At 39.1% G+C, this 27,677-nt stretch overlaps 1 protein-coding gene across 1 annotated transcript; it reads right to left on the minus strand.

Annotated features, from left to right (window-relative positions):
- Positions 1-209: 209 nt before the first annotated feature.
- SWEET2 (Nodulin MtN3 family protein) lies at positions 210-2,700 on the minus strand. The gene is made up of 6 exons (XM_086643366.1): positions 2,427-2,700; positions 1,521-1,557; positions 1,197-1,413; positions 964-1,122; positions 702-821; positions 210-584 (listed from the first exon to the last, which is right to left on the minus strand). Exons 1-6 carry the CDS (start codon positions 2,485-2,487, stop codon positions 468-470), a joined length of 711 nt encoding a protein of 236 aa, XP_086499492.1. The 5' UTR covers positions 2,488-2,700; the 3' UTR covers positions 210-467.
- Positions 2,701-27,677: the final 24,977 nt, after the last annotated feature.

Here is a 27,677-nt window from a genome sequence, read left to right on the forward strand (position 1 = left end):
AAATTACTCTAGATACAGCCGACCAAGAACTTTAAACACATAACCAGACGTCTTTTGGGTGGATTTGTATTCTGTTGCTGATATTTTATTGAATTTTATTCTGCCGTCCTTCAGGCAAGTACAACTAAGAGATTATGTCAACAAAAAAAAAAAAAAAGTATAAATAAGAGATGAAACACACTTTAGCATAAAAAAGAAGATCCAAAGTATTTAGGTCAACAATTTATTCAAATATCTTTCCAAGAATTGAATATACATAAATATAATTGAAAAAGGAAAAGAATAAAAATAAACCCTTCTGGGAAACAAGAGTGATCAATGAACTATTTCACTTGGGAAGTTTGCAAGTTGCAAACCTATTCCTTCCACAAATAACATTAAAGTGGAACAAACTCTCAAACAAAAGAATTATAAATTTACAATAAATTAAATTGGAATGCAAATTTTCATGTCTACATTTTACAAACTTACCGCGAAAATGACACTATTAAGGGTTCTCTTGAGTCATCTCCAGATGCTCTACTGAAGTAGGCATAAAGCGCCAATTGAACTGCTCCCAGAATTGATCCAATTCCATTTGGGACCTGAAATTTGATACCCGACTTAATTCATTATAAGAAGATGTAAGTATACATCGGTAATAGCTTTAGTGAGCTCAGAAAACAAAGGAAAACCAACAAGCAGATCTAAAGTACGCTTACATATATGAAAGCATCGTGTTTCAACACTCCATAAGCGAAGAAAGAAATGCTCATTAAGAAAGTTGAGAGGGAAAGATAAAACGGCATAAACTCCACACTCTTTGTCCGAACCACTAAATTCTAGCATAAGAACATTACGAAGATTATTATTAAGCAAAAAGTTTAGCAGGTGCTGTCAAAAGAGATATGTGTAATGAGAAAAAGAGAGATCATATTGCAATAGCCAAAGGCAAAATCAGATGAATGTGTTTGATAAACTTACAATTATAAATAAAGGGGAAGCAAACATTGATATGAGAGAAGCCACACTCAAGCTACCAATGAACATCTGCCTTGTAGGGGGATCAAATAACCTAAGACTAACAAATGCTATGACAGCGAATACACCAAAAACGGCTACCAACAGCCCCGACATTTTCATCTGAATCACACAATAACGTATTAAAATTAGCATCGATGTACACAAAGGAGTCAAAGATAATGTGGAAAAAGTACCTTTTTTGCCTTATCTGCATATGTAATGAACAGTAGCACATAGAATAGTTGGAAAAATGCCCCAACAGAATTCACCGTGGCAACCAATATGATGCCCGGTGATACGAGTGGGAGACCATACCATAGGCAGATCAAACAGTTTAAGAGGCTATATATGTAAGGCAACCCCGAGAACTGTTCCGTCGACTGGTTTCTCACAATTCTACGAAATGTGGGTCTGATAAAAACAACAAAACAAGGATTTTACATACAATGTGTTAGTCAATAGATGTTAATCTCTTAATCATAAATTTTGAACACATAAGTGGAAGATATAAAACTTACATTGGGGACACAAATAACACAAAAGCAAATAGATTTCCTGCAATGAACATAATGGATATCAGAGAACTACTTTGCAAGTTCCTATGAGTCGAAATGTTAAGTTTGTGGTCATCCAACTCAAAACTAATTGGCTAGGAGCGGAGAGGACCTAGACATTATATTGTTTGTTGCTAGATCGTTCTTCTCCCATGTGGGACTAGTCTCACAAGGCCCTCGTGTGTGGCGTTCTTTGAGCCTAACACGTGTGTTTTTTTCAGGTGCCGTGGAGCACGTGTGGTTGTAAGCTTATCAGGTGGGGGGCCAACCTCTTATACCATGTTAACTTTGTGGTCATCCAACTCAAAATCAATCGGCTATGAGTGGAGACGACCTTGACATTATATTGTTGGTTGCTAGATCGTCCTTCTCCCATATGGGAGTATTCTCACACAAGTAAAATTAATAATATAATAACTAAGGTTGTAAATTCAATTATTGAATTGGAAGACTTAAGAGATGTTCTAATCGATTTACAAATCGGTTCAATCGATTTGTGATTCCTAAACAGAGACCAAGCTCGGTGTTAGATGATAAGTTAATAACTACTACCCCCACCCTTTACCATAAAAGATGAACTTAATATGATTAGAAAGTATGAAGAAAAGACATGGGTGAATAAACATTCATAGTAAACATGCTTTCATAGTTGAAGTATCTTCCTAGTAATAAAAACTTCTTATTAAATTAAAATCAGTAAATTGATCGTCGTCCTTGTGAATTATCAAAACCCAGTTATGAACCTTCAATAATAATACTGGTTGTCATTATCTACCAACAAAAATATATCAAAAACCCTAAAATCCATTAAAGCAGACAATTAAAAATTGAAACAAGATGGAGAGAGAGAGAGAGAGAGAAAATGGGTACCGGCGACTCCAGCTGCTTCGCTGAAAACTGAGTAGGTAGAAAACAGGCCTGGAGAAATCATTATATCAACTAAATTGAAACTCTCTCTCTTCCTATCTCCCCTCCGCCTCTCTCTCTTTCTCGATTTTCTCTTGAGAAGGAGAAGAAAAATGTAGAATAGAAATTTTGGGGAGAGAGAGGAGATTGTCTTGGAAGACTTTATCGATCTATAGACATTGACGCAATATATGATTAATTAATTCCGTCCTCTCCTATACCTCTCGATTTCTTATTTTTTTTTTTTTTTTTTTTTTTTTTTTGTTGAGAATAAACGGTCCAAAGCATTACAAAGTCAGATCTGCCCTCATGGTGTCCGATAAGTGCCACAGCCTACTGAGTTTGTGCTTCCTACTCCATTTCGCTAGCGTGTCTGCTAGGACATTTGTGTCCCTTGGACTAAACTGGAATTGAATATGCTCGAAGAGGTTCCTGCGGGCCCTAATTTGATCTATGTTGTACTTGGACTGCCAGGAGATGGTGTTACTGCCTTCCTGTATACTTGTAATCAGGTTTTTGTTGTCGCTTTCTATAATAATGTGAGTCAGGCCAAGATCCTCCGCCCATGTGACTGCCGTCAGGATTGCCATACTTTCACACTCTTCAGCTGTCTGTCCCCTGATACTGTCTGCTCTGGCCATTATGAACTCGCCCTTTGCGTCATGGATGATGTTGCTAATGCCTGCCGGAACCAAGAAGGTCTTGAAAGAGGCGTCAACGTTAATTTTGAGAAAAGGGGATGGAGGTGGCAGCCATTGGGGCTTGACGGCGTTGCTTTTCGGCGTTTGCTGCACTGGTAAGTTTGTGGCATAGCTTTGAATCTGGTGAATGAGTTGCATTGGTTTGGTTGGTTTCCTCCCGAAGCATGATTCGCATCTAGCTTTCCAGATGAACCACATGATTTTGGCAAATTTCTCCATCGTGTCATTATCTAGCGTGGACCAACTCATGATCCACTCCGTGACCGAGAATATTTCGTCAATTTTAATGTTATAGTGGAACCAGATAGCCCTGGCTAAGTTGCATCGGATCAGTACATGAGTTGCGGTTTCCCTGTCGTTGCAGAAGGTGCAGCCAAACTCGTTGCCAATGAAAGATCCTATTTTGTCTTTAACGGGGAGACTGTTGGTGCAGCATTTCCAGAGGAACAGTTTGATTCTGGGGATCGTCTTGATGTTCCAGATAAAGGCCCATTTCTTTGTCTCAGGAGTGCTTGTACCCGTTCTCAAGTGTCTGTACATTGATTTTATTGTGAATTGACCAGATTCTGTCAGAGTCCATACCTGTACATCGTCCGCATTTGGGTGGAGGTTGATGCTAAGGATGGCATTGCATGTCTCGTCATCAAAGTATCTCTGAAGGAGAATCCTGTTCCAATTATTGTTATCAATTAATTGGTCCACCGTGCTCAGCGGGCAATTATTAGGGTTTTGCAGAGGCGGCTCATGATTCGGTATCCAGAAATCCCTCCAGATATTTATGTTGGTACCTTGATTGATGTCCCAGAAGATAAGAGACGATAGTTTACTTATGGGTGCTGCTAATGATTTCCAGACCCAGGAATGATGCTGTTTTGGTGGTAGTGGTTGTGCCGATCTTGGGAAGTATTTGGCTTTGAGGAGTTGAGCCCATGGCGCATGAGGGGTTTTAAGGAGGCGCCATCCCAGTTTGCATAAGAACGCTTCATTGTCTAGAGCTGGGATTCTGAGCCCGAGACCTCCACATTTGCGAGGGTTACAGATTGCGTTCCAGTTGATAGTGTGGATGGTTTTTGCTTTTCCCCACCAGAATGACCTTTGGATGGTCTCTATGCGCTTGCTGATGCCTTTGGGGATGGCAAAGCATTGCATCTGATATCGGGGAACCGCCGCGGTAATAGTCGAGATGACTACTGTGCGGCGTGCTAGAGAAAGGAGGTTGGTTTGCCACTTTGAGAGTTTATTCTGTATTTGAGCCAACAACGGCTCAAACGTTTGCTGTTTCTTTGCCCCTATGAAGAGTTTTGTGCCCAGGTACTTGTCTAAATTGGATGCTTGGTGGACTTTGAGGGATTTGGTGATAATACGTTTGAATTTTGGATGGGTGTTTTTGGAGAAGAAAATGGTGGATTTGTTGTAGTTTATGATTTGACCTGACTCCGAACCAAAGACTGAGAGGATGGTAATAAGATTGGTGATGTTGTCTAGAGTGTTTCGACCAAAGATGATGCAGTCATCAGCAAATAGTAAGTGGTTGATGGTAAATGTGGATCTCGGGGTGGAGAAACCAAGAAATTTGTGTGGTGAATCCGGGGAGTCAAGCAGACGACTCAGACCTTCCATGGCTAAAGCGAACAGGAAGGGCGAGAGAGGGTCGCCTTGCCTGAGACCTCTTGTCACATTGAAAGCTGGCCCTGGTCTGCCATTGATCAAAACAGCCATCGTGGAGGAAGAGATGCACGCATGAATCATTCGAATCCACATTGTGTCATATCCTAGATTAATCATTATGTCCTCCAGATAGTGCCATTCAACCCGGTCAAAGGCTTTAGACATGTCCAATTTTAGTCCAAAGAAACCTTTCGAACCTCGTTTATTCTTGAACGAGTGGATAATTTCCTGACTAATGATGATGTTGTCCGTTATTTGACGACCCGGGACATAAGCAGCTTGAAATGGTGAGATGATATCTGGAAGAGTGGATTTTAGTCGGTTGGCCAGGATTTTTGTAATTGTTTTGTATGTTGTATTTAGTAGACTGATGGGTCTGTAGTCCGCTGTGGATTGGGGGGCTTTGGTTTTTGGGATGAGGCAAATATGAGTATGGTTGGTTGTGGGAGGGAGAGTGGCAGTGAGGAAAAAGGTGTTGATCATCTGGATGACGTCAGTTTTGACGGTATCCCAGTTTGATTGGTAGAAGAAAGGGGGGAACCCATCCGGACCTGGGGCGGCTTCGGGCTTTAATGAGAAAATAGATGCTCTGATTTCCTCCTCTTTAGGGACCTGAATGAGGAACGTATTCTGCAAGGCGGAGATTTGTGAGGAGAAAAGAGATTGGATACAGCCGTTAGCTGGGGGTGATGCGGTGGTGGATATGTTTTGAATTGTAGTTGAAAAGAGATTGGAAATTTCCGGAATATCCGAGCACCAGGAGTTGTCATCTCGAAGGATGGAGGATATGTGGTTTTTCCGGTTTCGAGTGATTGCTTTGGCGTGAAAAAATTTTGTGTTTCTGTCTCCTAGCTGGATGTGAGCTACTCTCGATTTTTCTTTCCAAATGCTTTCTTGGAAATTATAGGCCTCCTCCAGCTGGACTGTGAGTTGAAGGATATGCTCAGAAGAGGTGGAGGATTGGAGGAGTGTAGTCAGTTGTTTGATTTTCTGGTCAATGTGTCCGAATACATTCTTATTCCATTGAGACAGTTTAATGGCTAGATGATTGAGCTTTTGTTGGATAACCAGGTGGGCTGGGAGCCAGTTATCCGAGATGAAGTTTTGGCAATCTGGATGGGACATCCAGGTTCTGAGAAATTTGAAGGGTTTGGCATTTAGGTGGGTGGGGGGGGAGTGGGTGGAAAGGAAAATGGGAAGGTGATCAGAACCCACCCCCGGGAGGTGCGTTATGCGTGAGGACGGGTAGGTGGAGAGCCAATCCAAATTTGCGAGCGCTCTGTCAAGGCGCTCTTGAATCAGGGTTCCGTGGAATTGTCGATTGGACCATGTGTATTTAGGACCATTGAACCCTAAGTCATGAAGGCCCATTTCTTGGATGTGTGAGACAATCTTTTTGGCCGTGAAGGAGATGGGTTTGGGGGGGCCGCTTTTATCGGATGGGTGCATGATGGTGTTCAGATCCCCTATTACTAACCAAGGCGATTGGTGCTCCTCAGAGATGTTTCGAATGGCTTCCCAGGGTTGAAGTTTGTCTTTGTGATAAGGGCTTCCATAGAAACCAGTGAGCCTCAAGTGTTCATGTTGGTTGTTCAGGTTTATAGAGACGTGGATCATGTGTTGATTAGTCTGTAGCACTGTAAGATCAATATCTGATTTCCAAAATAGAGCAAGACCGCCTGCTTTGTTAATCGGATCCACTGTAACCTTTTTGTAGGTTTTGTGAAGGTTGAGCAATTTGTCGATGTTCATGTTCATACATTTGGTTTCTGAGAGGAAAATAACATCTGGATTGTGTTCTTTAAGTAGCGTCCAGAGGTGCTTCCTGTTGAGAAAGCTACCACACCCCCGGACGTTCCAGGCCAGAATGCCCAGTGGGCTCGGGTTCGGGATGGTCTCGGTGGTTATAACCGGGGCTTGGCCAAACGACAGGCTTGCGGAAGCCATACTATACGCCCCAGCCCAAATAAGAGGAACAACAAAATAAAGGCACCACAAACTAAAAAACAGAAAGAAACGACTAAGCTACGGGCCAAAGCCCAGTAAACAAAAGAGAGGGCCCTCAAGCAGACTAAAGGCGCCCTCGCCGAACAAACCCCAAACAGGGGACCCGCCAAACCTGGTGCACGGGGCAAGAGAAGCAAAAGGTGGGGACAGAGCCACCACACTACCACCTACGTGGTCTAACCGACTCTTGCAGGTGCACCAGGCAACAAAAAACTGACTAAAACGAACAAGAAAACAACCGACAAAACAACTAACGAAAAAACAGAAAAGCTACAACCGGAAGGAAACTAGACAGGTGGTATCGAGGTGCCGTCCTCCTCATTAGCCATGGTTAGATCAAGGGATTGGTAAAGCTGGTTGGATTCCTCAAGGAGGCTACGGGATTCTGCATCTTCTACCGACCGGGCCCGAAGCCTGGGGGATTGGGTGGATTCATCGGATGAGCTGATGGATAAATGGGATGGGCCTGGTCTAACTCTTTTGCCCCTAGCAGTGATTCTCAAACTGATCAAGTGAGTGCCTCGAACAGGGGATGGTGGGGGTGCCCTTAAGATTGGTTCTTCTTCCTCGAAATTCTGTGGTTCCACTTCGTCGTCCTCCATGGGTTCGTAGCTTGAGTCATCATCTTCATCGGAGTGAGGGACCGGAGCTAGTTCAGGGCAGGGACCGATGGGGTGTTCAATGATTCTACAGGTTTGGCAAATCGCTCCTGGAAATTTTTGATAGCTAATATTGATTGAACACTCCCTGTCGGCAAACAGGAAGTTGATGACTGCCAACAAAGGGGTTCTCACATCGTATAGGAAATGAACTTTGATGACCTTATTGTTGATGAATCCTAAACTCCTGGGTTTAATTTCGATGATTTTACCCATACGCTCAAAAATCACATCCAAGTCCTCCTTATTCTGGATTAGGCTGCTCTTATCCCTAAAAGTGAAATATAGAATGAAAAATGTGTTTTTTTTTTTCTGTTTCAAAATAAGACGTCTTTATATCCCAATATTAATATTAATAGTATCACAAAATTTCATACTAAGATTTAAGTGATAAACCACAAAATAATATAAATATACTCAGAACAGGATAATCTTAATATTTATTTATAAGTAGTGTGATTCTTCTCACCCAAAAAAAAAAAGTAGTGTGATTCGATTTAATATAATTTCTATAAGTAAATAAAATAAAATTAAGACACGAGAAAGAAAAAAAGAAAAAAAAAAAGTCATAAAAGACTTAAAGAGAATTAAAGAGCCCCTATTGAAAAGAAATGATCGAGAAAGAAACGAAAAGATAGATACCAGATATAGAATGAGGGGAGAGAAAGATGATATTAAATGGAAAATGAAATGGTTATGTTAGGTAGGAAAGAAGAAATTTAAGTGAAAAAAATAATAACAAATTTTCTATTTTACTTAAGTTAACGAGGGGTAACTTTATCTTGATTTTTTTTTTTTTTGAATTGGTCAGCGTGTCTCGAACCCTTGACCTCTAGGATGGACCGATAGAGGACGTTATGGGCACTCTTTGCGTGTATGTAAGTCACACTCATGTGACGGATTAGGTAGTTAGTTAAGAGAGTTTTCTGTTAGGATAATGCTACTCAGATTCCCAAAATACAGACAAAGTCAAGAATGTAGGCATTTTGAGAGTGTGGATTTTATTCACCTTTACCAAAATAAAAGTGATTTACAAATCCTTTCTGTTAATGTAAAGTTAGTTAATCCTAACTAACTAGACGTCTCTCTCTCTCTAGTTTTTTTTTGTTTTCACTCTCACTCTATATAAGAGAGTTGTATAATCTTGTTCATTAACTATGAATGTTACTCAAATACTAGAGCCCTAGAAATTGTTCTTTTGAATCACAAGATCACCAAAACCTAAATTGGGACCGATTTTAATAAACCAAGTAAGTTGCATCTTCTGCAATCAACGAATCAGATAAACAATCTTTACAAAGAAGCAATTGAGTCTTCTACAATCAACGAATTAGAGATCATTATCTTCTTCAGATGGAAACTCCAGGAGCCACTGTTCATGCTCCAAATACGAATTTAGGTCAGGATTCTCATAATCCTAACATTACTAGTCTAATTTTAGCTAGGTTAGATGGTTCTAATTTCCTAGTTTGGAAAGATCAAATTGAAAATGGCCTAATTGGCAATGATTTAATATGTTACATTGACGGTACTTATGAAGAACCTCCCTAATTAATAATAATTGAGGGAAGAGATGTTGTTAATCCGGCATATATTCAATGGAGAAAGAATGATAGCTTTGTCAAAGCATGCATTAAAGCTACCATTTCTCATTCTATAGCTTCAGATATATTGGGATTGGAATCAGCTAGGGATATTTGCAATATCTTGAGTTAATATTTCTCCAAGAATTCGAAGCCAAGAAAGCTTCCTTGAGAAATAAGCTTCCTTAAGAAATAAGCTTCAAAATATTAAGAAAGGGGTTGCATCAATTTCAGAATATATAAGTAAGATCAAGAACCTGTCTGATTCTCTTGTGGCAGTAAATGATAGGGTAAGTGACTCTGAATTATCAAGAATTTCTCTTCAGGGTCTTGGTAAAAAAATACTCTCAGTTTGTAATTACTATTCAAAATAGAAAAGGAACCCTTAATTTTGTTGAATTGAGAAGTAGGTCAACTCACCATGAACATTGACTTCAAGAACAAGATACCAATGTTGAAGATGAGTCCTATTCTGTTAAAAAGTTCCTAAATAAGAATGTTATAAAACCATCTTTCTCAAATCAGATATCACAAACTCCACATTTAGAGTTTGGTCAAAGAGTACAACCAAGACATAGCCCTTCTTCTTCTTCTTCTTCTTCTTCTTCTCAATTAAGAAACAATTTTTCGACTATAATACCATACCTTGTGCCATTTGCTATAAATGGGGTCATACAGCTAGACAATGTCGAATGAGGTGTAGGGATTTCTCAGACTCATCTTACACAAAAACCCCTCAAAGGAATTTTGCAGATTTTCATTTGCAAGAAATAGAAGATGAAGATGAAGATGAGGAAGGTATAGAAGTTCAAGAAACAGAAGAAGAACAAGCAGACTATGGTGCTATCATGTCAAAATCAGCATTGGAAAATACATCAAGAGGGAAACTTTCTGCACCCATTCTTGAAAAAGTTCATTTGACTTGTCACAGAAAAGATAAGAGATAGATTGCTGATACAGGGGCCACGAGTCACATGACCCTATCTAAAAGCAATCTTCCCTCTAGTACTTCCTACAAAGGTGCAAATGGAGTTATGATAGGAAATGGGAAGTGCTTAGATATTGACAGTACAGGAAAAGCTACTGTTACAGCAAGTACACACTCTTTTCAGCTCAAAAAGGTGTTACATGTACCAAGTGTTCAAAAGAATCTTCTCTCTAGTTCAAAATTCACTAAAGTAAATTTCTGCAGTGTTAAATTTCTTCCATGGGATTTCTTATTACAGACCTTTGGTCCAAAGAGATATTGGCAGATGGACCTATGGTGAATAACTTGTATACCATTGACTTCAAAATGAGTCCCCATCTTAGCTTAATAGATAATCCCTCCGTCCTAAAATGAATGACCTAATTTGTATTTTGGGTTGTCCCATTTTAGAGTCCTATTTCTAAAAATAAAGAAATGAACTTTTTGCTATTTCCAATAATACCCATTACTATAAATTTAATGACAACTTTATTTAGAGGTAAGTTCAACTTTGTCATTGTAAATAAAAAAAAATTAATGAGGATACAATTGGAAAAACCATGTTATTTTTTAAAGTCAAACAACAATTAATGATGTTCCCTTAATAAGTTGGGTTTTCAAAATAGGTCATTCATTTTGGGACTGAGGGAGTAATTTTGAAGCAGCATATGCTGTCACAGCTTCAGCCAAAGTTTGGCATAATAGACTTGGTCATCCTTCCAAGGATATCATCTTGGCCTTGGAGAAAAATGAAAAGATTCAACTGTCCTCAAAAGACCTTAATGGTATTTGCTCATCTTGTCAATTGAGAAAGAGTCAGAGACTCCCCTTCTTTCCATCTGATAGTGTCTCTCATGAACCACTTCAACTCATTCATTGTGACATTTGGGGACTAACACCTGTGTCTACCAAATCAGGAATCAGATACTACATCCTTTTCATGGATGACTATAGTCAATTCTTTTGGATCTATCCTATGAAGCTAAGGTCAGAAAGTTTTGGTTGTTTCCAACATTTTCAGAGACACTATGAAAGGTTGCTCTCTACTTCCATTAAATGTTTCCAAAGTGATGGTACACCTGAATTGACAAAGGGAGAATTTCAGGCTTATTTTGAGTAAGTGTGGCATTCTATTTTATAAACAAAACACCTAGTAAGGTACTCTCTTTTCTTATTCCTTATGAAGTTTTATTTCACAAGTGTCCAAATTATGCAATGCTTAAGGTGTTTGGGACAACCTGTTATCCTTATTTGGGTGACACTAAAAGTGATAAGCTCAAACCAAAATTTGCCAAATGTGTTTTTCTTGGCTATAGTCTTATTCATAAGGGTTACAAATGCCTGAACTTGGTTTCCCACAAGGAATATGTCACTAGACATGTGATATTTGACGAGTCTAGGTTTCCTTTTATTGACAATGGTAATATCCTAGAGTCTCCATCTTCTGAGTCTGGTACATCCTATACCATTTTGCCTCTACCACCACTTCCAGCTAGCACTGATGCTTCTGCTGCTCCCTATCACACAGACGTCTATCCTTTGACTGATAAGGAAGTCTTGTTTACTTTTAATCCAGTATCTGTACCTTCCTCTCTCTCTCTCTCTACAAATTCTACTTCAAAGACTTATATTGCTTCTTCCTCTCCCTAATTAGTAACTAATGCTCATGTTATGCAAACCAGACTTAAGAGTGGCATATCAAAACCAAAAACCATCCCTGATCATGTTGCTCTCTTCACATCTCCATATATCCTAGCCTCCTCTTTTCTGGCTGATACTTCTACCATAGTAGAGCCCAAGACTTATAAAGAGGCAGCCAAGTGTGCTCATTGGTGTTGAGCCATGAAGGCAGAATATGAAGCTCTTATACAAAATCACACTTGGACTTTAACACCCAAGTTACCTTCTATGTTCTTGGCAGCAAGTGGGTATTTAAAGTGAAATACAACTCAGATGGTTCTCTAGAGAGGTATAAGGCTATACTTGTTGCTCAAAGATATACACAACAAGAAGGAATCGATTATCAAGAGACCTTTAGTCCTGTGGTTAAAATCCAAACAGTAAGAGTTGTCCTCACAGAGGCTGTGACAAATAATTGGTATATTCTTCAACTTGATGTGTCAAATGCCTTCCTTCATGGGGATTTACATGAAAATGTATATATGAAACAACCTACTGGTTTTGTTGACACACAGTATCCTGACTATGTTTGCCATCTTCATAAGTCCTTATATGGACTCAAGCAAGCACCGAGAACATGGTTCACAAGAATTGCTTCTTATCTTGTCAATTGGGGTTTTATTAAGAGTTCCTCTTATACTTCCATGTTTGTCTGGCATATAGATGGTGAAATGATTGTGTTTCTCTTATATGTTGATGATATCATTTTGACTGGATCTAGTTTGAAGTTGATTAACTCTCTAGTAGCTGCTTTGGGAAAGGAATTTGCTATGAAGCAGTTGGAAGATCTCCACTATTTCTTGGGCATAGCGGTTCTGAGGTCCTCCACTTCTCCTTCTCTCTAGCTTACCCAAACTAAGTACATTGTTGAGTTACTTAACAAGGCAGACATGATTGATTGCAAGCCAAGTTTGGTCCCTATTTCTTTTGGCAAAAGAGTGTCTAAATTTGATGGAGACTTGGTTGATGACCCTCTGTTCTATAAAAGCATGGTTGGTAGGTTACAATATGCTACTATGACCAGACCAGATGTGACATATGCAGTCAATTATCTATCCCAGTTTATGCACCAACCAACATCAGTGCATCTTGTATTGCTCAAGAAAATTCTAAGGTATCTTAAGGGTACAATTGGAGCTTTCATAAGTGTTTCTTCTGGTGATGTTTCTTCTCTTATTGGTTATTCAGATTCATACTGGGGTAGTTGTCCAGACTCTAGAAGATGAACTAGTGGATATTGCATATTTTTGGGCTCCACACTAGTTTACTGGTCTTCTAAGAAGCAAATCACAGTGTCTAGATCCTCAACAGAAGCTGAATATAGAGCACTGTCCCTAGCTACTTTTGAGTTGCTTTGGATGTCCTATCTATTGAAGGAACTTCATGTCTTTGTGAAATTTCCAATGACATTATATTGTGACAACATGGGAGCTAAGTACTTAGCTTATAATCTTGTTTTTCATGCGAGAACAAAGCATGTAGAAATTGATCTCCATTTCATCAGGAATTTAGTTCAAGAGAAGACCATTGAAGTAAAGTTTGTTGCTTCTGATAAAAACCTTACTGATGTGTTTACAAAGGGAATTTTGTTCTCACTATTTGATACAATTCGAAGCAAACTTATGTTTCTCCCAACCCTGAAACATCTGTTTGAGGGGGGGGATGTAAGAGTATAGAGATAGAGAGCTTGCCTTTAGATGAATTTTATGAAGAAGAAGCATATTAGCTGGACTGATAGAGGAAGTTATGGGCACTCTTTGTGTGTATGTAAGTCACACATGTGACAGATTAGGTAGTTAGTTAAGAGAGTTTTCTATTAATGTAAAGTTAGTAAATCCTAACTAACGATAACTCTCTCTCTCTCTAGTTTTTCTGTTTTCACTCTCACTCTATATAAGAGAGTTGTGTAATCTTGTTCATTAACTATGAATGTTAATCAAATACTTTTAGTTTTCACATTGATTATATTAAAGATGACAAATCATATCTTTGGCATAGTGAAGGTGTTGCTCTGCTTATCCATCTCGTATGAGAAGGTTGATCATGGGGAAGGGCATCTGCATTCACTTTCTTTAGTACACTTCCCACTTATGTAATTTGACTCGTTAGGGCCTATCAAATTCGTGATCGAATGTTCTTCCAAAATCTATTCGGTAATTCAAAACAATACCTCGATGCTACAGTTGGAAGTCGTGTTCAGGCCACGCGACCATAATTTAGGCGTTCGCCTGACATAGTCAATTTGCTGTCATCGTTCTAGCTGATCTTTGGTCTCTTATAAGTGGTATTTGTTCTCAATATTTTGATTCTATATGACGTCTCCAAGATAAACTTCAGAATTCCCATTTTCTCTTAACTAAATTCTTGAACTTTGAACTCCTTTTTTGGCTCAAAATTCTAGTTGCTCATCATTTTATGTCTAGTTATTGAATGATTCCTTATCTTCCTCGAATAAGAAGGTCATAATCTAACCAAACTTGTCGACCCAAGTATACTTCTCATCTAGCAGTAGAATTTATCAATGATCTATTCGTAGGCTCAAGCATCCCTAGTACAATGGGACCAACATTGACTGGTGGATTGTTCCTTTCACCTTATCTCGTAGTTGAAAAGTTTCCTCCCTTGATCTTCATCATCCTCTCATACTCCTTTATAATCCAATTACTCTATCTCTAAAGATTTTTCTAGTCCCACTATCACTAACATGGACGTCACATTGTGGTCTGTCGGTCACCGCGAATTTCATATATAGCTCTTTTGTGCCGACATTTATTCCGACTTTGCGGGCTAAATTCTGCATCCCAGAGGAGTTCGAGTTGATCATTCTTGTCCCTGATGACTATGATTTTTTTTTACCGAATCTTAAGCCTAAGGGTTTTATCAGGTATGCTTCAAAGTGGGTTTCTGCCTTCCTTTGCACCCATTCCTTACCTCTTAGTTGTCTTATTATCGAATTTTTGCCCTGTCAGCTAAACCAAAATGATAGGGCGATTATCTAAACTTACATAGCGCTCTGCCTGTTGCAGCTAGATAAAAGAGGCGAAACAAGCCTTTCAGAATTTGAAGACACACTAACTGGATATGCCATTGCTGATGATTCCATGTCAAGGGGATGCTTTGGTTATATATATATCTGTCGGCCTCCAAATAAGATGAGAGGAGTGAGAGAGGGAGGACGAGAAGAAAAGGAGATGGATGAGAGAAAGAAAGAGCACCCGAAAAGGAGAAATGAGATAGAGAGAGAGAGAGAGAGAGAGAGAGAGAGAGAGAGAGAGAGAGAGAGAGGAGAGAAAAATCGTTGTTGTGGGGATTGAAAATGGTGGTTGTTGGAGTTGGTGGTGGCGGTCGGAGTTGGTGGGTGGTGGTCGAAAGTGGGAGATGAATATTTGGAGGCAAAAAAGCAAACAAGTCGATTTTTTGACTCATAGTAAGGTTCCTCCTAAATCAAATTTAATCGACCAAAGTCTTTATTCTCCTGAAAATATTTTTGATGCCCCAAAGCCACAGCCTCAAAATAAATAAGATTAGAGGTTTGAATTGACTTTAGTTAGATTTGAAATTGTTTGTTTTTGTCTGACTCGTGATATCTGACCCGTCTGAATAGATGACTCTAATTCATGTTCTTCCGATCCAATTAATTAACACAACATAGATTCAAATAAGTAAGATACATCTGACAAGTTCGACGTTTGAGATAATGAAAGGAAAACAAATGCCACCTTATTCTTACCAGGAACATAAGAGTTTAGAATTAAAAGAGAAAGGGAGATAGAGAGAGAACAAACATGATTTACAAACCTTTGGTGTCTTATGTGCTACACTTATACTATATAAAGGTGAGTTACTATTATTTTCTTTTCTTGGAAATTGACTACAATGTACGATAGTGATTATAATGAGACTGATACATCAAAATGTGATAAGCACAATAACTCAAATTAAATAAACCACATCTCCTCTTATAATCGAACTTATGACTTCAAGGATTTTTAGACTCTATGTTAACATTATCCACCACTTAGATTTCCAAATGTTAATTATATAAGGCGAGTCATTATAATATTAAATAAATAATATAAGTTGTTAGCTTGCTATGCATAGTGTCTTGGTTTTTATAGAAAAGAAAAAAGATACCCATGACACAACAGAGTAAATCTAATCTTATACCATTGAGTCACAATCAAACTAATGTACCAACTATGTCACTACAACTTTGGAGTCCAAATTCTTATTATTTTCTTAATTACTGTGTCATAAAAATGAAAACGAAAAACAAAAGTTAAAAGAGAAAAATTTAGGACACAACACGGCCCTAATGCACGCCTGAAAGGATAAATTCAATTTAGAACGGTTGGGAAAAGAAAGACGACAAAATGATGAGAGATAATCAAGCATCTTAGTATCTGTCTGGTTTTCAAGCAATAAAACAAAATAATTAGAAGATTAATGAAGAAGACAAGTTAAATTGATAAGAGCAGAACCAATAGGGAAGTGGTGGTGGGACACAACACTGAGCTGGAAATCCACCTAAAAAACATGCCTTAGCTGTTCGTTATCAAATTGGATTTGTTCCTTGAAAATGTGGATAATGTGCAGTCAACAACTCAATTTAAGAAAAGAATTCTTCTTCTCTTTATCTCACGAGAAGACAGTATATCCAAGTAATATCCAAGGCTATTGCAGAAAAGTTGAGCTAAAAATGTTGATTAATAAATGCAGGTTCCATTTAGGAAGCTACCAAATTTTGCAAACCTTTTGTACATGTCCACTTCTCCAAATTTGGTGGCCATAAATGTAAGCTGGCCTAGCGGCACCAAACAGATTATAAATTTTTATTTTATTTTGTTGAAACAACTGATTATAAAGTAAGGTCGTTTTCTCATCAAAAAATAAAGTAAATTAAGGTCGTGTTAGCTAAGAAAAAATCTAGAATATCGTTAAATTCAAAATCATAGAAAAGTTATAATAATTTAGCTAAAGTGAGTTTATACCGATAAGATAATCTTGATCTAAATTTTGAAGGTTAAAAAGGTTTTTATTTTGTCGTTTGACTTTTTTATTTTATCCTTAAAATTTACGTTTTTTCTTCGGAAAAAACTTAGTGTTTAAATGAATCTTGCATCTTTTTTAACTCAATATTTATATCATTTAACAAAGTATTGAATTTGAACAAAAAAAAAAAATTATGGAAGTCATTTTTTGTAGAGAAAATATAATGGTAAACTTTAGAAATTTGTGCCTTTTTAGTTCATGCTAATTAATTTTAAAGGTTACAACTTATTAGGATCAAACGACCCACTTCCACTCGGCCAAACCGAGTGAAGCGGTCCATGAAGATCTTTAATGTATAATTTAGTTTATCAACTGTATTTTTTAGTTTAGCAACTGTACATCTTAATTTAGGAAATCCTAATTCACCTTGTATCCTATAAATAGGCATCTATGTAACTTACAAGAATGTAACAGAGAGAATTAGGCCTCGTTTGGTTCCGCTTAAAAAAAGCTAAAAGCCAGCTTTTAACATATTTTAAGCGCTTATTGAAAACTTTACGCGTTTGGTTCGAAAAAGCTGTCGCTTATTTTAAGCTAGAAAAGCCCATTTTCTCTAAAAAGCAGAAGCCACAATTTTGTGGCTTTTTTATAGCTGCTTATTAAAAGCTAGTTATGAAAATAAAATAATTTTTTTTTTGTCACCATCAATAAACATCCACCACCATCACCATCACAACCACCCCACCACCTCTGCCACCACAATCACTCCACCACCTCTGAGAATCACCCCACCACCTATGCCACCATTCCACAACTTCCATACCACCTCCGGCGCAACTCCATCACCACCGCTCCACCACTTTCGCCGCAACTCCACCACCATCACAACTATTCTACAACCATCAAATTTTTTTACAACCACTCCGTCACCTCGTCACCACTCTACCACCATCACCGATCGCTTCACCATCTCCCCCGCAACTCCACAACCTCCGACGTAGCTTCACTTTCGGTGCAACTCCACCACTACCACAACCAATTCACCACCATCGCCAGGATCGGACCTACGTTGGGGCCTATGGGGACACGTGCCCCCACGGCTCCAGAGTGGGTTCCGAGCTGAAAATGTATGTGGTTTTGAAATTTCCTAAGGTTAGTTCTAAATAATTTGACTAGTTGTTATAATTAAACATGAAATTGGAATTGCCTAGATGGTGAGGTAGTAGTTGTCTACTACAAAGGTTGTGGGTTCGAATGCCACTGCCATCACCATTTCTTTTGGGTAATTTATTTTTGTCCCAACATTTTTTGATGTTAGTTTTTGGCATTCCAGATACTCTTTTAACCATCACCATTTGTTTAGGTAAGTTGTTTTTGTCACAACTTTCTTTGAAGTTAGCTTTTGGCACTTCGAATACTTTTCTGATAAGATTTTTTTGTACTTTTGCAAATTCGAGATTGACTTTTTCTTTATGCTAAAATCCATCCAAACTCCAGTAGAGTTGTTTACGTCTTCATATTACCTTTATATCCTCTTCACCATACATATTTATGTATATTTTCTAACAATATTATTTTAAATTACTTTCATATGTCTTCTTTCGTTTCCTTATTTTGTACGAAATATGGATTATGAAGATTTTTTTTCAAGATAAAATGTCTTCTTATTATTTTAACATATAATTTGTACTTATTGGTTTTTGTATAAATTAATTGTCCATACTAATATCAATTATTTCTCACAACTCTCTCTGTCTCTGTCTCATGAATTTCCTTTCTCCCTCTCTCTCTCCCGGTCTCAACTATCTTACTTCTCTTTATTTATAGAGAGGTTCATCCCTCTTCACATGGTATAAGAGTCATTTTTAACTAGTCATGACTTCTCACGAGTTTTCTTTTGAAACTGTTAACTCCAAATCTTGGAGGACCATTCAGATTCTCCCACCACTATTTTAATCATACCTATTCTTACTGAAGATAAAAACTCCTCATGGTCTCGAGGTATGATCAGAGCTCTTGGAGCTAAAGATAAACTAGGTTTTGTTGATGGGTCAATCTCAAAACGCACCCATCCTGATGAGTTACATCTATGGGGCCGTTGTAAAGATTTAGTTTCGAGTTGGCTTATCAAATCTGTTGATCCCTCTTTGCGGTCTTCTATTCTCTATGATGATGATGATGCTGATATTTGGAAAAATCTTCCTGATCGTTTCTATCAGACTAATGCTCCAAAGGTCTTCCAACTCAAACGAGCAATTTCATCCTTAAGTAGGAAGGTTCTGACGTATCTACGTATTTCACTAATCTCAAGGCTCTTCAAGATGAATTGGATTCTCTCATGATTACTGAACTATGAATTTGTAAACATGGTAGGTCTCTTCTTGATTGTATTGATCAAGATACGGCAATGAAATTTCTTCAAGGTCTTCACGACCGATTTTCGGCTATTAGAAGCCAAATATATCTGTTCGTCTCAGGGGCAGCCAAACTTATCTGTTCGTCTCTCACCCGCTTTTCTTGCTACTCCATTACACCACCTAACTGAAGGAGATGTCCTTCGACCAAAGATGGAATGCGAGCAATTTGTCAGATAGGACAATTGATGAAGAAGATCATCAAGTCCGAACGATTTACGGGTCGTAGTGTTTAGCTAGAAACCAACTACGATCGTCGAATTACGAAGTAACTCACGACTAACTTCGACCGGATTCTATAACGGGTTATACAAAGAGTGTCAACTTGATCGAAAGATATGACTAAAGGGATGAGACATATATACATGGGAGACCCATTAGATATGTCCAAAAGGCCTAAAAGAAGTTTAGGCAAAGATAGTACAAAAGGCCCGAAAGGAGGGATTTTGGTCGGGGCAGCAAAGGGATGTTTTGGGCCCAAGAGGATGGCCGACCATCTAATATGGGCTGCCTATAAGGGGTCGACCAGATCAGGTCAGAGACCCTTGCATGGGGCGGCTACAACAAGGGAAAGAGAGAAAATAGAAAGAAGTTTATATTTTTGACTATTTCCTTAATCTTACTCAAAAAGACTTTTTGGAAAACTTAATTAGGGCGGGACTCTAACTTCGGGTTCTATATAATGTCTCTTTGGGATTTGAATAAGGTGTGGACTTTCTCAAGAAGCTTTATTACTCTGGAACATCAAGTGAAGAAGAGAAAGTGAGCTAATTCCCAACTATCTATTAGTCAAAGAAGAAGGTGTTCTTCATCTAACCACTATTGGTGTTCTAGCTAACAACAAGATGGGAGATCAAGGTGGTTGCTCGGTGTCCCAAGTAGATGAGCTACAATTAGAGATCTTGTCTTCTCAAAAGCGATTGGAAAGGTTCGAGGAAAAACTAGCGATAAAGGTATTTTTACAACTAGTTTTCTTAGTTCATCATTATTAGCTTATGCATGAGATCCTGGGAATACTAGTGTTAGACATGAGATGTCTGAGATTCCTCTTGTAGACGATGATAAGTCTACGGGTCGGAAGTCAAAAGGTCGGAAGCGGAAACGTCTTCTGGAATTCCAAACGTCGAGTTCTTGATTGATGGGCACCAGCAACGTGTGGAATAAACCTGCAAAAGAAGGTGAACAGACACAAACAAACCCATGAAGGCTTGGGGGGACATCGGGATGGTGCCTGCCAAGGGCCCTCCAACGGTCAAGTCAGCAAAGTAATACAATGAATAATAAATGAAAAACCGAGGGTGTAACCGTTGACGCGTAATCGGAGAGTGGCTAGGCTCGTAGACTGGCCGGAGCTCGAGACTACGGGGGTGAAGTGATCACAAGTGTGAGAGTAGATGTTACCAGCAGCGTCGAGCAAGAAAGAAGCTATGATCTCCTTGATGTTTTCTATAAGCGTCGAGCAAGAAAGAAGCTATGATCTCCTTGATGTTTTTTGTAAGCGTCGAGAAGGCTTTGATCCCTTTGACGATTACTAGAAGCATCGAGCAAGGAGAAGCTTTAGTGCCTTTGAAGCGTCAAGCGTCTAGTAGTGTCGACGATCAGAGCAAGATGAACGTGTCAAGTAAAGGAGACAAAGCGTCTAAGAACCAGGTAACTCGTATGCAACGTCTCAAGAATAATCATAAAACAGAGAGCGAGTGGAGAAGAAGAAGTAGTGGTTGCTTTGCTCTGCCTTCGATGTTCTTTCGATCCTTGTGAAGTGGAAGAGCTCCTCTTTATATAGGTGTGAGGAATGATCCGTTGGGAGGAGTAAAGGGTGACCGTTACGGAATAAATGCATGGCAAGATACCTGGGATATGGTGACGTGTACACTAGCTGTACATGCACAACGGTTCTGCATGTTCTCTGGCAACTACGTACTCTGAGTGTGCATGTACATGGTCTCACATTCATGTGAGGCGTTACCATGTTATGCATGTCGTTAATGGGGGATAATTGTCTCTGTAGTTACGTTGACCAAGCTTGAGACCTATGTCATTATGGGCATACGTGACATGTCAAGGATCTGTTCGTCAAGTGATCTTTAACACGTGGTGCGTGGAGATCTAGACGTGTCAAGCGCCAGACTTGTGGAGATTCAGGCGTGTGGAGTTCTGTGCACGTGGAGACTCTTTGCACGTGGTTGGGTTCGAAACGATTTTTAGGGTCTAGGCGACGAGGGTCCATTAAGAGACTTCTGGGCTGGGCCCGAGAGTGTTGCGCTGGGCTTGACGTCTCAATGGGCACTCTAGCTCTGAAGTCCCTGTTGTGGATTTTGGTCAACACAGTTTGTCCCCCACTCTCTAAGTAAATATTTTATTTTCTTAGAGAGTAGATGTGTATCCGAAGAGGTGGCCTCGTAAGTCGGATAGATCCCGTGTTAGTCGCATGGGCACAAATAACAATACGACATTGCTTTGTGCGGGTCAGTTCAAGAACTTTGCCCGGAGTTAGCGAACGCGGTGTGGGTCCTCTGTGCGACGAACTGGGGTCGAAGACTTCTCCATACTGTTGGGCAGTGTGGAGGGTATTTTCACGCTGCCGGACAGTGTGGGGGACATCTCCACGCTGCCTGGCATCGTGGGGGACCTCTCCATGCTGCCTGGCAGCGTGGGGGACACTTCTAGTGTATAATCCCTATTACACACCTACGTAGTCGATTCGAGTACTCCTATTCCTATAGCCCATGAAACTGCGTTATCTCGTGGACTTCACGTGCTAGTCTTCCTTAGTCGTTGTTGTCCATGCAACGACCTGGACTAGGGAGATGATAATAAATATTCCAAGTTCACTTAATAGAGTTCATTCATCAGATCACGTATCCGACAAACCTATTCGGAATGTTTTATTATCCGTGGACTGTCATTTAAATACTAAACCAAATTTAGACGACTGCGAAATAACTAATTTATTTCCGATAACTAGAGTTTGTAAATTTGAGCCTCTTCCGTTAAACTCCTTTTACCCACTCAATTTACTTGTCAAGGTTTTTTCAAAATATACCTCATGCCTTAGACTTGTGTATGAGTCTCATACTTTGTCTTAGGTGACTGTTTAGTTTGACTACGGATGTAGTCCGTTTACACTTTGCTAATTATCTATTAATTTGAAGATCACTCGCTTCAACCTTGATAATTTTAGTACTCTTTACTAGTATTAATGCTTTATTTCTTTTGTAGAATTTGCAACAGTTTCCGGCTAGAAACACTCTCAGCCTACTTTCCTTCCATGTCTGGAAGTTTGCTACGATGACTTGTTCAACTTTAGTACTATTTCATCCTACAACCTTCTAGGATGCTCTTAAGTGGTGTTTCAAATTCTTCAATCCGAATTTGGATATTGACATCAGTGCTCTGGATGTCTAAGTGCTAATCATGTCCTACATGACCGACTTTATGTTTTATACATAAATGTCTCTCTCATGCGTGCTTGGTCATCGGTGTCTTCTAGACTCCAAGTCTTACAACGCTCTCTGTCATGAGTTTTTTGGTCAAAGTTCTCATAGACTTTTCCGAGTCATGGACCTTTCGAGTTTGGACTTTAAGAATCTTTGGCGTACCAAGGATGATTAACTCTAGCATCTAATCGATCTATGCTTATAGACCTTTGATGCCCAAAATGACATTTGATCATTTTGTGTGAGGTCCTTTATTAAGTCAGCTCCTGACTGTTTTATCAACATTTCTATGTTGTACTCAATCTTTTGTATGTACTCTGCATACAGACCTGAAAGGTTTTTTACTCCCACTTACCTTCTTAAAATCTCGTGATTCAAGATTTTCTTCATTCCTCAGGAATCAAACTACTTTGATTACTTTTATGAATTGAAGATTCCAACTCTTGCGTGCTTGGATCTGTTGATGGATTCTTGAAGCATGTGTATGGACATAACTGGATTTAGAAGAATCTTATTCGTCTTGTCTAGTTTGGGAAACTCTAAGGTTTCTATCCTTTCCCAGTTTTCTTATCATGGAAAACTAATTTAAGTCTTCCGCTGACTAAATTATCAGGCTTTATGGCTTGATGAGATATGGATTCCATACTTTTCGGCTTCTGGCAAAAAACTAGAGTCGGTTTCCGTCTCTGCGCATGTCTTTTATCTCTTCAGAAAGAACTTAATCTTTTGAGTTTTTGAGATGAACTTTTGACCTTAAGGGCTTTTGAGCAACAATTTGGATTACTCTCAACTACTTGAGATTTCTCATGCGAATCACATTCCTAATGTGCGGGTAGGTTTTTAGATTCCATCTTTACCTTTTGTTTCTTTTCGTGAGGAACCGCGGTTAACTGTCTTTAACAGTTTTGTTGCTCTTGGTCGAACTTAATCGGTCTGTACAATTCGCATGATTGTTCCTCATGACTTTTCTCATGGTCGAATTAAATCGACTTGTACTTTTCTCCTACTTATTCTTGTAATAATTAGTACCTCGTTACGCTAACTACTACAAGAATACCATCATGAGCAACAAACACTTTGTTCTCTGATCGGTTGTGGAAAAAGCCCAAATTTCTAATGTAATTGTGTCAGACTTTTAGCTAATTTTTGTATCCTTGTAAGATATTTATACCCTTAGCTTTTAGTCGAATTTTTGGTAATATGTGGGAAGCTGTGTCTAGACTTAGTGGATTTTGGAGGACCGGGTTTGACTTTTTTTTTTTCATTTTTATCCATTTGGACACTCCAAATTGGATACGTTAGAAGTATGACAACGATCAACCTCTTTTCTGACTCAAGACCTTCTTTCTTGTCAGTCGATTCAACACTTTCTTAAGCATCCTTGGTTATATTGGACACCCCTTTTCCATTTAAATGAGTCTGTTATGAGAGTCTCATGTCTCTTGGCAGATTTAACCAAGTTTAAAATCTTTCGGTATAATTTGTTAATTTAGCACTTTTATAACATCTCAATATAGAAATGAACTTCTTTATTGATTCTCCATAATACTTAGTACATAGATGATGTTAAACTAGAAAAATACTTAATCTAGATTAGTGTCGAAAGAAGACTTCGATCCCTTTCAGCATCCTTAGCAGTCTAGGCTTCTACTCCCTCTTGGATCTTATCTCCTTTGGCCAAATACTCAGTTCCCCGCTGCTCCTGTACATTCACAATGATAGGGCATTTAGGTATCTCATACAAATTAGGAATTTTACAATATCTGATAAATTAACTGTTAATACCTGAACCGGAACCACTATTCCGTTCTTTTTGTCCTCCAAGAACTTAGGGCAGTTTTTCTTCCAGTGGCCCTTGCCATCACAGTAGAAACACTTGGTGTCAGGAGGAGGACCTTTGTCTTTAGGTTTGGCAGCCCGTTTGTCTTTTCTTTTTGACGCAGGTTTATTCTTCTGCTTACCACTTTTCTTGAACCCTTTGTCCTTTTGTCCCATAAGAACATCCTTCTTATGTTCCACGATTTCTACGTCCTGTTCGACTGTCTGAAGCATCGCACGAAGTTCCTCCAACGTTTTATCCCATCTATTCATGTTGTAGTTCATCTTAAATTGATTGAAACCACTACGGAGGGACTGAAGGATAATGTCGTAGCTGCCTGTTGGCTATGAGGAAAGCCGATTTTAGCCAGCTTGCCATTGAGCCTGATCATCTAACGAACATGAGGCCCAACTGATTTTCCTTTCTCGAGACGCATGTCCAGAAGTGCTCTAGAGGTTTCAAACCTCTCCAATCTCTATTGTTTTTGGAACATTTCCCGAAGTTGTCGAATCATGGAGTAAGCATCCATGTCTATGAACTGCTTTTGAAGAGTAGGTTCCATAGTTGCCAACACCAAGCACGTAACTGCCTCTGCCCTCTTTCGGACATTCTTTTCATGCTCTTTTTCTTCATGAGTCCAAGTAGCATCTATTGGAATTGAAGTTTCTAGCACATTCAGCTTGCCTTCCATCCTGAGAACTATTCCCAGGTTCCTCTCCCATTCGTGGGAGTTGTGCTCATTCAGTTTTTCCTTGTCGAGAAGTGAGCGGAAGTTGAAATTCTCTTTCGTCATCTTAAAACTACATAAAAGAATTGCAAAGTTTTAAACTCGTCATCATTTTTGGAAAAATTCAATTTTCCCACATTCAATATAAAACCGTCCTCGATTGAATAACGTGATTCCAAGATCCCAGTTCTTCGGAGTAAAGCGGACTAGGGCCCTGCCCTCGACTCTGTCGTTCCAAGTGAGTGAACTACTTCACTGATCATACCCTTATAACTGTCGGTTGATAAATTTCATTGATGAATGACTAATCTATCATTTTGCCTTAAGTATCCAAAACTCTTTTGCTGATCTCGTTGAGTGGAACCATTTAGACATGTAGGCCTCTGCCATAGGCCTACCCGCATTGTCCCGAAGTAGAGATGGTACTCTGCAAAGGCCAACCCACCATCACGAACAAGGGCGCAACGAGTGTCTTAATCTGGATAGGCACTTCACTCAAAATTACGTTTAGGGAATTTTACGCTAATCTGGCATGTGTTATAGTGAACTATTTAGCCTAACTAACATCTACGACATAAAGCGTACATAAGTAAGTAAATGTGCGCGAGAAAGTAAATCAAGCAGACATGGATCCTAGTATGTCCCCTAACCTAGAAGTTCTAATCTCATTTGGTTTCTTCTTGTTTCATCTTTGGTTCGCCTTAAATCGCCATATTTGAACCTCCATTGATTTCTCTCACTCGCCTTTGGATCTCATCCTCGAGCTTCTTTAATGAACTGATAGACCCTAAACTCTAATTACAAGACTCTAACGATATGCATATCGTATAAACTTGAAATTAAAATTAATTACAGATTTGCACCCATCCGTGCTTAAAACAAGAATAAAAGAAACAATTTCTATGGCCATACTAGTTTCCCGCATTCACATCACATGCATTCATATAGTATTTAAAGGCTAAGAATTATACATGCATGATAATTCGGGAGATACTTTTGTTGACATCCCATGTCACATTATGGACCTTATGTCTAAATTCAAAAAACTCGACTAATGTTGCGTTCAGATTTTATCTTTTATGATTATTAAAATCAATTTTAAGAAAAACTCTGTTTTGGGTTTTTGAAAGCCCGGGTCAATTTCGGAAAAAATTAGTTTGATTCTGAATGATTTCCCAAATCAATTTTAAGAAACACCTGTTTCAGGCCTTAGGGTGGCCCGAGACTATTTCAATAAAATTTGGGTGGAATCGGGAGAAAATTTTGACTTTGGTCAGAAAAACTCCCACTCGGGTCAAGACCCATAAAATTACGGCCCGAGGACCTAGTTCAAAAATTCGGCCCGAGGACCTTGGCTGCAGCTGCTGGGCCATCTCAGACCCAGTCCGAGATGCCCAGAGCACCCCAGACGCATCCTCATGCGTCTGGAGGAAGCTTCTGTACGTCTCGGATCAAGTCCGAGTTGTGCTGGGATTGCCCGAGCTTCCAGAGGCGTCTCGGATAAGTCTAGTGGAGTCGCGTGTGTCTCAGACCATGTCCGAGACACTATCGAATGCCTGGGGCGTGCCCCAGACGTGCCCCTAGCAGTCGCGGACGCGACCGACTCAGATATGCAATCCGAGTCGGTCTCGGTCAGCAGACTGAGACGCGTCTCCAGGACGCGTCCGACCAACAGCACACATGCAGCTCAAATTTTAGAAACTTCCAAGGTTTTTTTTTCTTTTTGCTTCCCAAGCAACAATTTCCAACTTTTAGAAACCACTAAAATCCCAAACTTTTGATTATCATTCAACTAATGAAAATCAATGTTTTGAAAACAATTTTCAATACCGAAATCAATTAAAATCGAATCTTGTAAAAACATTTTTCAATCATCAATCTTGAAAATCAATTTGAAATTTTTTAAATCACATTTAAAACATTCAAATTGAATGTCTAAAACACTTTTAGACAAGACTATCAAGCTTATCAATCATGGATTAGTCTGAAACTTAGCAAAAATTAGTTATTTGCAAGAGGCTCTGACGCCACTGTTGGTAATTGGTGGTGTTTACTAATATCGATAGTGGAATCTCACACATCACATGTCTAACATTAGTATCCCAAGATCACATGCATAAACTAATAATCAAGTAAGATTTAGAGATTACCTTAATCGCTAGTTTTCCCTCGAACTTTTCCAATCGCTTCGAGAAGACCAAGAGCTCCAATTGTATCTCCTCTACTGGGGACACCGAATGGTCTACTTAATATCCCACCTTGTAAGCTAGCTAGAACTCCAATGGTAGTTTGATAATAAGAAGAACTACTTCTTTATTTGACTAGTTGATAGCTTTTGGGAATTAACTCACTTTCTCCTCTCTACTTGATGTTGTAGAGTAAGAAAGCTCTTAGAGAAATTTCACACCTTATTCACTGCCCTAAGGTTCATTGTATAGAACCCTAATAAGAGCCCTACTCAAATTTGGTTTCTTAAAAGATCCATTTGAATAAGATTAAGGAAATAGTCGAAAATAGAAACTAGTTGCTATTTTTTCAATTCCTTGATGAGAGGACGTCCA

This window comes from Eschscholzia californica, unplaced genomic scaffold (assembly GCF_041429995.1).
Source record: "Eschscholzia californica isolate CP2 unplaced genomic scaffold, dmEscCali1.0.p SCAF_5, whole genome shotgun sequence".
Lineage (NCBI taxonomy): Eukaryota > Viridiplantae > Streptophyta > Magnoliopsida > Ranunculales > Papaveraceae > Eschscholzia > Eschscholzia californica.